At 54.0% G+C, this 10,275-nt stretch overlaps 5 protein-coding genes across 5 annotated transcripts in view; 4 read left to right on the top strand and 1 right to left on the bottom strand.

Moving 5' to 3' along the window:
- Window positions 1-1,003: 1,003 nt before the first annotated feature.
- On the top strand, window positions 1,004-2,609 carry BBA_06650 (putative aspartic endopeptidase; the record flags this gene model as incomplete). Its single annotated transcript, XM_008601747.1, has 3 exons — window positions 1,004-1,331; window positions 1,423-2,430; window positions 2,485-2,609. The coding sequence occupies 3 exons, from the start codon at window positions 1,004-1,006 to the stop codon at window positions 2,607-2,609; spliced, it is 1,461 nt and encodes a 486-aa protein (XP_008599969.1).
- Window positions 2,610-3,226: 617 nt separating this feature from the next.
- On the top strand, window positions 3,227-3,908 carry BBA_06649 (uncharacterized protein; the record flags this gene model as incomplete). Its single annotated transcript, XM_008601746.1, has 3 exons — window positions 3,227-3,429; window positions 3,595-3,731; window positions 3,820-3,908. The coding sequence occupies 3 exons, from the start codon at window positions 3,227-3,229 to the stop codon at window positions 3,906-3,908; spliced, it is 429 nt and encodes a 142-aa protein (XP_008599968.1).
- Window positions 3,909-4,341: 433 nt separating this feature from the next.
- Window positions 4,342-4,934, bottom strand: BBA_06648 (molybdopterin synthase large subunit; the record flags this gene model as incomplete). Its single annotated transcript, XM_008601745.1, has 2 exons — window positions 4,342-4,694; window positions 4,790-4,934. The coding sequence occupies 2 exons, from the start codon at window positions 4,932-4,934 to the stop codon at window positions 4,342-4,344; spliced, it is 498 nt and encodes a 165-aa protein (XP_008599967.1).
- Window positions 4,935-5,958: 1,024 nt separating this feature from the next.
- Window positions 5,959-8,764, top strand: BBA_06647 (G-patch domain-containing protein; the record flags this gene model as incomplete). Its single annotated transcript, XM_008601744.1, has 5 exons — window positions 5,959-6,088; window positions 6,169-6,629; window positions 6,775-6,850; window positions 6,902-7,104; window positions 7,172-8,764. 5 exons carry the CDS (start codon window positions 5,959-5,961, stop codon window positions 8,762-8,764), a joined length of 2,463 nt encoding a protein of 820 aa, XP_008599966.1.
- Window positions 8,765-9,177: 413 nt separating this feature from the next.
- BBA_06646 (WD domain-containing protein) overlaps window positions 9,178-10,275 on the top strand; it is a gene marked incomplete at both ends in the record, with an annotated part of 1,549 nt that continues 451 nt past the window's right edge. Inside the window, 2 exons of the mRNA XM_008601743.1 lie at window positions 9,178-9,274; window positions 9,340-10,237. Coding sequence (XP_008599965.1) covers window positions 9,178-9,274; window positions 9,340-10,237 — 995 coding nt within the window. The remainder of the gene's footprint in view (window positions 9,275-9,339; window positions 10,238-10,275) is intronic.

Below are 10,275 nucleotides of genomic sequence, written 5' to 3'. Positions count from 1 at the left end.
TTTTTTTTTTTTTTTTTTTTTTCTTCTTCTTTCAGATTTGAAGATGGCTTGTTGCTTCCCTTTTTTTTTATTGACTTCCCCGACATCTTAACTGTTCCTTATTATATCCGCTGTCATTGGATTATTGGTGAGCTGCTTCGTACAGGGCCTGCGTCCCATCGGGTATACCAATAAGGCCCCGTGGCCCGTGCCACAGTGGGTGTCAAACCATTACAGCTTTGGCGCCTTGTAGCATGCTGGCGGGCCATTTTCCCCCATTCACCCAAGTTCCGGGGCGGGGGCTTGGCGGGCACCCTCGCCCACGTCACACACACAACGTCGGCATTGCCAAGCGCCGAAGACCTGCGACGGGAATCGTAGCGAAGCGGGCGAAGCTGATGGCTTTTCTTCTAGAGTGATTTGGAGGTGGTATCTGGGGCGATGCAAGGCAGCCCCCCAGATGACTCGCCACCGCCCATCTCGAGCAAAAGCAGCAAGTCGTCAGTCGCCAAGCAAGCACAGCCACCAGACCATCAACCACAAAAGGCAGCAAAAGGCAGCAAAAGCTGGACATTAGTTCAACGTTAGCCAGCGGTTAGCGTCTCGGCAGCGACGCCGTTTATCCACTCGACGGATGGACTAGCAAGCCATAATGGAATTGTGGGAAAAATTACTCCGTAGTGACAGGCGAATTCGTGTGTGTTCTTTGGGCAAGCCTCATCCAGGCAGCCAGGCAAAAGACTCAAAGCTGCCTTTGCAACCCCCTGTAAATGCCCGCTTGTGGATCCAAGATGAAGCTCCTTGTAGAGCTTGTAGTACCCTTTCTCAGCCCAGATACCCAATACATTACTCACTGTGCCTAAATACGCGCCACAAGCCTGCCCGTTTGCCCTTTCCTCTTGGTTTCCTTATCCTTTACCATTCCTATGTTTATATACCATCATTATCCCCCTTTCGCGCTCAGCTAGACGCCGCCGTCCCTCTACAATCAACACACGGCGCCATCTGCTGCAGACGCTCCATCATGCGCGACCTCCTTGCCCTCTCTGCCCTCGTGGGCCTCGCTGCAGCCGGCACCGTCAGTGTCGACGTCCACAAGCAGCTTTCCGCCGACCTCTACGATGTTCTTAAAATTCACAAACGCTCAGGCGACCCCATCATTGACCTCAAGGCCCTCAACAACGTTACCGGCGCTGGCTATTTTGCCGACCTGGGCATTGGCACCCCCCCGCAGGTCCTGACGTTTCATCTCGACACTGGCTCTAGCGATACTTGGGTAAACCTCCAAGGCAACGATTTCTGCAGAAATGGCATACCCCAAAAAGGCATTCCTCCCCGCTGCCTCAAGCAATGTGTGTATCATCCAACCCGGTTTTCTCCATCGACTTTGCCAAAGCTCTCTTCCCTCGGTAGCCAGTGACCTCGATAGCTAACACCATCCAGTCGACCCTACTGCCAGCTCCACCTACAAGACAACCATCAGAAACGGATTTAAAATTGCCTACCTCGATGGCAGCACTGCCTCTGGCGACTACTTCAACGATACCGTCGCCGTCAGCGACAGCATCAGCATCAAGAACCAGCAGCTCGGACTCGCCAGGACTAGTAGTAGCGTCAGCGGTCTCATGGGTCTCGGCATGAGTATCGCAGTCGCCGCCAAGAAGAAGTACCCTACCATCGTCGAAAACCTCGTCTCCCAGGGCCTCATCGATACCCCGGCCTTCAGCCTCTACCTCGACGCCATCACCGAGACCCACGGTAGCTTCCTCTTTGGTGGCATCGACACCAAAAAGTACATTGGAGACCTCGCTACCCTTCCTCTCGTCGCCGACGACATTCACGGCTCCGAAAACGTCACCTCGTACGCCGTCGAGCTCGGCAGCTTCACTGTCGACGGCGTCTCCACGCCTACTCTCAAGACCAAGGCCATCCTCGACACGGGTGCCACCCTGATCTTGCTCCCCGGTCGCGTGGTCAAGCCCATATTCGAAACACTCCGCATCGTTACCATCCCCGGCGTCGCCACGCCTTTCATCGACTGCGGCGCTGCCAAAGGTTCCAAGATTAAGTTTAAATTTCAGTTCAAGGGCAAGACTATCGAGGTCCCTTTCAAGGAGATGATCATCAACTCGTTCGAGGATAACCAGGACCTTTTCAAGAGTTCATCCTTGAGAAGTACCTTTAGAAACATGGACAAGGTCTGTATGTTCGGCATTGCCAGTGCTGATGACTACAAGTCTCAGGAGCCCGACCCCTTTGGCTCTGGGAGTAGCTCCTCCAACGAACCCGAGTTCGCTCTTCTCGGTGACACCTTTTTGCGCTCGGCCTATGTCGTTTACGACTTGGCCGGCCAAGAGGTTGGTCTCGCCCAAGCCTACCCCAAATCTAACGAGACCAACGTTGTCGCGCTCAAAGCCAACAGTAAAATTCCTAGCATCAAGGGCATGGATGGTGAGTCCTTTGTTGTCCATATCACCCTACAACCACCACTAACTATGATTTCAGCTCCTCCCGATGACACAGGCGCCGACACAGGCACGAACAAGGACAACGCTGCTGGCATTGCCCGCGCGCCCTCGGCCGCCGCCGCCGCCATGGCACTCGTCGTCGCCGCTGTCGCTGCTCTGTAAATAAATGAGCTTGTGACAAGTTTCACAAAACTACTGTAAATAGAAAGAATGTACACATGGGAGCACTTGAAAAGAGGCACCAAGTCATGGCAGCAAGCGATTGTCGGGACCTTTATAGAATTGAGATGGCAAGTGGGTTTCGTTATGAGAGCATGAGGAGGTTGCATTATGCATAGAGTATTAGAATACGGCCGATGTACTTATACCATTATCCGATACTTTATATTATTATTATAACACTATATTCGCACACGCCATTGTCGCCCGAGAGCTTTACTTGATATTACTATTATTACATTGTACTACAGACGCCATATTTACTCGCCCCAGATGCAACTGTACAATAGCGGATGACGTGCCCAGTTAGGCACCCTGATGGCCCTGAATTACCGAGTGCGGGACGCGCGCCATGCATAAGTCGACACGGGCATCTTGAAGGGAACCCTGTTGGCCATTTTGCCATTTCTGTTAAAGAGGCTCAGGACAACAAGGTGCATTTCTTTTCTTGATTCGAGTTTCTGTATTTTCCTCTTTTGTTTCTCTTCAGCTTGTGCACAAATCGCTGCTCAACGACAAGAGGAAAGGAAAAAGGGAGAACAAGAAAGCACCCGACGACAATGGACGAATGCTGCTGCGACCGCGACGACCTGGACAAGATTTCCAAGGGATGGTCCATTGCCATGTTTTATTCCAAGGAGAGGTTGCGGCGCGTATACGAGCTCGACGATGCGCAGCTCGACAAGGCGGTCGAGGACGGGAAGCTGGTTCTGGAGACGCTGTGCTTGTTTGTGCATGCTTGCATCAAGAGAGGGCAGTACAGGTATGTTTTAGAAGGAAGAAGAAGAAGAGAAAGAAGAAGGAAAAAAAAAAAAGGAAAAAAAAAAGAAAGAAGGGTGGAAGAGACAGATGAAAAGAGGAACACGAATCGGAAAAAAAAAAAAAAAAAAAAAAAAGACGCACAATGCTAATACTCTGTACGCAATAGGCTGCCCGCCGAATTTTGGCGCGTACTACACGTCGAATACGGCATCGTCGTCTACCCCTCGGCCCTGACAGAGGATATTGACGTCCAAGGGCTGGGCGTTGACGTCACCTTTACAGACGCCTACTCGAAACATATAAGTACGTGGGATCCCTTCTTCTTTTGGTGGATAAAGGACCTCCTTTTCTGTTGGAGAGATGTGCTGTGTGCTGACAGATTGAAAATAAGTCATGTTTGGGAGATGCGGCAGCGAGTGCCATCCGCCGCCGTGCCCGTTGCAATACCTTCAGGAACCACCGCCCGTGTACCAAAAATGAGAAACCAAGTACACACAAAGGGCAGCGGAATGAGGAGAAGGCAGAGGGAAGTGCAGAGAAGGGAAGTAAGAAATAGAAAGGACGGCTGTGAGAGCCGGAGAAGGGGTGCAAGGAGAGAGCATGGTATTGGTGCACAAGCGGCGGTTGTTGGATTTTTGACTTGACGAGAGCATGAAGGCGTAGGGATGATTTTTGTAGTTTGTTTTGGATATAAAGGTGTATTCTTACACACGCAATTTTGAAAGATTTTTCTCATCAAATATTGCTTGTAGATCCTTGTGACCAGTTCCCTTGCCATGCTATCCATGCCGGCAATGTGTTCCATCAGGCATTGGAAAGTCGTGACCCTCAGTTTTCCCGCTATACACTCAAAATCACAATTCATTTCATCCCCTCCCTATAACTATCCCAGAAACCAATCCCCCCCTAAAATTCACTCCGCCACTTTTTCACCCACCGCCCCGTCTCTGTTGGCGCGCCACACGCCCTCCTCTTCGCCCTCAAACTCTTCGCGCTTCCACACCTCGACCTTTTCCTTGCACGCCTCGAGCGCCGCCTCGCCCGCGCGCCACGCCGCCTGCCTGTGCGGCGACGACGCGGCAATCAGGATGCTCTCCTCGCCGACGGGCACGACGCCGAGGCGGTGCACCAGAGCGAGCCCGACGAGGCCGTGCTCGGCGTGCAGGGCCGTCGCGATGCCGAGCATGGTCCGCAGCGCGCGGGGGCGGTACGACGTGTACTGCAGCTCCTTGACGGGTTTGCCGGCAAAGTTGTCTCGCGTGGTTCCTATAGGGAGAAGACGGCGGGGGTTAAGGATGTTTGAGAGAGCGTTGAGGAAAAGCTGAAAGGGGGGGAGAGGGGGAGGGGGGGGAGGAAGGTACCGGCGAAGAGGACAATGGCGCCGGCAGAGGGACTGCGTACGAGGGCCATGGTGGAGGGAATATCGAGGGGCGAGTGGGTGAGGGCGACGTGGCACCCGGGAGAGGTGAGATGCCATGGGTCCTCGTCGTCGTCTGGGGTTGTCATTTTGGTGCGGTACGCGCAAAGTGTCGTGGACAAAAGGTTGAGCATGGAGCGGCGCAAGAGCTGTGGACGGGGGATGGGTTGGGGTAATGCCCCGCCATTACCCCGCGGTCGGCCGCAACCACCGGCCAGGCGCCGGTGCTGGGTAAGTGGCTCGAAAATGTTGTCTTTCATAAAGCTTCAAACTGCTCCCGACAGTAGTTGCAACAAACTTGCATAAAAGAGGGTGCGTGCTTTATCAGCTCTTTAAACATAATGTAACGCTGTGAGAAAGCAGCGACTGCCAATGTCCTTTATCCGAATTATCACTACACATACTCAATCCGTAAAGCCCGCCAATACACTGGCCGCATCGAACCATGGTGTCTCTAGTCTCCAGTGTCTCTCACTGTCGAACATCAGTAGAGACCTAGGTACCAACGAGAGTCGAGAGAAGAGCAAGTCTTCATCGTTTCGCGATGATGACGTGATGTTGATTGACTAGGACGGAGTGATTGTAAGAAATAGTCATATCCAGAGAGTGCTAATTGAGTGTAAGCACAGAGTAGCAATTGGCGTTGAAGATGTAATGCATCTAAAATAGCTTTAGCAAGTGTCCTAATTTTCGCCCAGAGCCGCTTAACTTGATCTCATTCCCCTCGGTGCTGATTAGTCTAACGCCACCAAGTTGTAACTTGACCAAACACGTAGAGCCTCATGAGAGAGTCAAACACACAACATCACACATGCAAGTTTACAAAATAGTTTCATGATTTTCTTCGTTGACCAATATCTCATTTTATATGATATATTGTTGTTCACTCTCTGTTTCAAACAACATCTAGACTTTCTTCCCTTACTTTGCGCTTCAGTGGTGCACCGCAGCAATCAGCCGCCAACTAAATCGAGACAAGTCTCCGCTGTGGGCTGCTGTACCTGCACCTGGCAAACAGCAAAGTCAAGGCACCACCTCTACCTTGCATCTCACAACAACAGATCGTCCATCACCACTATTCCGGCTAGAACTTACGCGGCATCCTCATCCGCTATGAGCGACGCCTACGACACACGATACGCTGGCCCCGGTCGGCCGCGCTCCATAGAGGACCGGGATACAGATCGAGCATCCGACCGGCACAACAAAGACAGACGAGACGATTACTCGCGACCGCGGCAGGGTAAACACCTAACCTGAACCTCTTTCCGGGGCTTCGCTGTTGTTTCGACCGCTTCTACCTCTTTCGACGACATACCGCAGTATCAGGCGCACAGCTATTTCGGGCATTCTGGGCTAACTTCCCTACGGGACGGCAAGATTCTTCCAGATCTCCTCCCAGACAAGATTTGCACAGGAAACCTGGTTGGCAGCAGAGAGATATGCAGCACGATACACAGTATAAGGAATACCAGCGCCACAACGGCCGCCATGGCAACGAAACTGGCCGTCATGACCGCGATCGCAGGGAGCGGGAATATGCGCAGCACGACTATGAAAACATGTACGATGACGGACCACGCGACGATACTCGCTCCAGTCTCTACGACGATGAGAGAGGTGCCACAAACTGCGGCAAATCAGACTTGACAGACGAGTCGCGGCATCGCTCGCATTCCGGGGCAAGGTATCGAAGCCGCTCGCGGAGTCCTGGTCGCGACGCGGGCCGGCCTTCGGATACTGTGATTTTAGAGGGGCTTCCACGCAGCATCACACAAAACGAGGTTCGTCATACACGGAAAACACGACACCAAGATGGCCCCCAAAGGATTTCTCCAGGACTGCCTAAACGGTCGCCTTTTGGACTGGGCGCGATGCCATCCAGCTAAACTCGCCATATTACTGGAATACTAATACAGAGCTCCTTAGCTTCGCGAGAGCCTCTTGAACAATTCAATCGCTTCAGAGAGTCCCACATTTGACATCCGCATACCTTCGGCCAAAGGTACGTACTTGATGGACTGTTGATCCATACGCCAGCAACTAATTAATCCAGGCCATCGGCGTGCCTTTATTCAGTTTGATCATATCGATCGTGCCGTCGACTTTGTTCAGGAGCACTACCCAAAGATTTTGATTACTCTAAGACACTCGACTGATGAGGTACCAGATGGTCAGTTTGATGCATACTTGCACTATGCGCGATCCAGAGATGATGCCGAGTCACGAGCTCCTAATGCAGACTGGATATGCCCTCAGGTATGTCGAGAATGAATCCAATCTGCAGGAGATCTAGCTTTGCAAGAGAACTTGCTAACTGAAATAGTGCGAGGCTTCAAACTTTTCCACTAGAAGCGTCTGTCGAGGCTGTGGATGCTACCCTTCTGGTGTCCACTGGGAACAAAGCCTCACCGGCGCCGCGGATGCCGCAGACTCTCCGTCTCAGATTCTTGTCGTATTTCCCCTTCCGTCATTCGTCGACGAGGAAATGCTCGCTCGGGAATGTAAGCGACTGGAGCTTGAAAAAGCAGACCCCATCAAAACAAGTGGCGATGCTCCCAAGCTCAAATCAACTGCTCCCACCAGCACAGGGCAAGGCTACGGCGCTTCGCAGGGCTCACTGCATAGAGTCTTTCTCATGCGCGACTCACAAACAAACGAAACCTTTAAATATGGATTTGCTGAATTTTGGACTGTTGAAGACGCCGCTGCGGCCGTCAAGAAAGTCACCATGGCTCGAAACTTTAGTATAGGCGGCTGTGCGGTGAACGTCTCCACGATCCATCTGGGTGTCTTCTTGCAAGATGATACAGAACCGACTCCTGCGACAGAAAACATGACATTCCACCCGCTCTTCAATCCATCAATACGGGTGCGGTACAGAGATGAACATGTTTACCCGAGTCAGCTGATGGTAGCGCCTGAGCCTCCGGCCAGCATCCAAGAAAAGACGGCCGCTGAAGATCAAGAGGAGGCGAAACGGGCAAAGAAGCGCAAGGCAGACGGCAATCTCGGCAATGCTGCGAAAAAGCCTCTCGCCATGGCTGGGAAAATGGCCATGTGGCAGCGCAAGCATGATGAACTTCGTGGCCAGGACACGTCTCAAGAGGGCTCAGCTGCGGATCCGGACGGTTCCAGGTCTCAACCGGCGAAGCTCTCATCGGCCAACGCAACCATCAAAATATCGCTTTCCTCCGCTTCCAAGCTAATTGGTCAGTCCGATTCACAGCCTGCTGATGTCGAGACAGATGCCGCGGCGCGTTTGCCAAATAAGCCAGATGAGGATACAGAAGCGGCCCCAGAGTCTTACATGGATCGAGACCGGCTGATGTGTCTTATCTGTATGCGCAAATACAAGTCTACTGACGAAGTCAACATCCATGAGCGGTCACGAAATCACAAGACGGCCATGGAAGACCCAGAGCGAGTCAAGGCCGCCCTGCCCCGTCTCGCTATCCGCGATAAGCGGCTACAAAAACAGGGCAAGCCTACCGCCGCATTAGACTCAGGTAGCGCAGGCGACGACTCGGCCGGTGCAGATAGCCAGTATCGTGACCGTGCCAAAGAACGACGCGAGGCGCACAGGCAACCAAAGAAGCCCGCACCTCAGACTAAGCCAGCAAAAGCGAAGAACGCTGCTTCTACCCCTGCTGTCAGTGCGGGTCCTGCAGCATCCAAGGGTGCCAATTTGCTGGCAAAAATGGGCTGGACCGCTGGCGCAGGGCTCGGTGCCAATGGCGAGGGCCGGACCGAGGTCATTGAAACGAATGCATACCAAGAAGGTGTTGGTCTCGGTGCCGAAGGAAGTAACTTGGGTGACGCAGCTGAACGTGCAGGCCGGCAGACGCGAGGAGGATATGCCGAGTATGTTCACTCTGTACAAGACAGAGCGCGGGAGCGGTATAATAAGCTTGAGTGAGGCGGGATGATAAGCGTAAGACAAAAGGTCGCATTTAAGTGGAGCTACAGGAACATATTGCATTGTATTAGAAGTATCAGTATCAAGGAATCTCACATTTTGCTCGAAATATTTCCACGAGCTTTTTTGAAAGAACGCATTTATTGTAGATGAGTCTCGCAAACAATCTCAGCCTCGCGCATACGCCAGCTACCATTGGCCCGGCTTCCCACCAACAGCTCCCCGCTGTGGAGCCCAGGCGCAAGGCTGACTGCTGGCGTCCAAATTTTTTTGAAGTGCCAATTTTTGAAGATCAGATCCTTCGGTGACACTCCCAACTCTGGCCTTGTCCCTTAACAATTTGTCCACAATATCGCGGAATATACAGACGAATAGAAGAGTACTGATTGCACCTTACATTTACGCCCGCCAAAATGGACTCCTCGACCGCTCAGGTCAAGGTGATCTTCACCACCAACGAGGCCGACTTGGAGCTTCCCGAGTCCAAGAGACAATTGCTCGTACCAGCCGGTCCGTGTGGCTCTAAATGATTTGATCTTCTTAAGGTGTCAAGTGGTAGACTGACCAGCATATAGACATTAAGCGATATGGCCTCTCTCGAATTCTCAACTCCGAGTCTATGCTCGGCACCTCGTCCCCGATCCCGCTCGACTTTCTCGCCAACGGCACCTTTCTCACAACCTCGATTGAGGAGTACCTCTCTAGCGAGGGCCTCTCTTCCGAGAGCACGCTCACGCTTCAGTACGTCCGCAGTCTGCTGCCGCCCTCGTACGAGGCCAGCTTCGAGCACGACGACTGGGTCGGCGCCGTCGACTGCCTGTCTGCCACGTCTCCGGCCGGCCGTCTCGCCGACGGCGGCGGCGCCGTCAGAGAGCGTATTGCGAGCGCTTCCTACGACGGACTAGTACGGATATGGAACCCGCAGGGCGCGGTCGTCGCCACGTCGGCCGCCGGCGCGGGCGGCGGCCACTCGCTGCGCCTCAACGCCGTCCGGTGGCTGTCGGGCAAGCAGGTCGTCTCGGCGGGCTTGGACCGCAAGGTCGTCGTATGGGACTACGCCGAGTCGGACGACGGCTTCTCTGGCTCGCTCAAGCCCAACATGGAGCTCTGGGGCCACGACAAGGCCATCCTCGCCATCGATGCGAACCTGGCCACGCGCCGCCTCCTGACGGCCTCGTCCGACGGCCAAATCGGCCTCTGGTCGACGTCGAAGCGTACCGCGCCGCAGGCCGACCCCGAGAGCCTGCCGTCGGCGCACACAACGAAACGGGCCAAGCTCGCCGGCGCGGCGACGACGGCGCAGCGCGGCCCGCTGGCGCTGATCCCCGCGCACGACGCGCCCGTCACCGCGGCCCTCTTCCACCCCCACGACGCGACAGTCGCGTACACGGCGTCCGAGGACCACACGGTGCGAACCGTTGACCTCACCACGCAGCGGCCCGTCGCGCGCCTCGCCACGATGCACCCGCTGCTGTGCGCCGCCGCGCTGCCCGAGCGCAACCTCGTCGCGG

The sequence above is a fragment of the Beauveria bassiana genome (assembly GCF_000280675.1).
Source record: "Beauveria bassiana ARSEF 2860 unplaced genomic scaffold BBA_S00020, whole genome shotgun sequence".
Taxonomy (NCBI): Eukaryota; Fungi; Ascomycota; class Sordariomycetes; order Hypocreales; family Cordycipitaceae; genus Beauveria; species Beauveria bassiana.
This window is presented reverse-complemented; position numbering and strand designations above follow the sequence as displayed.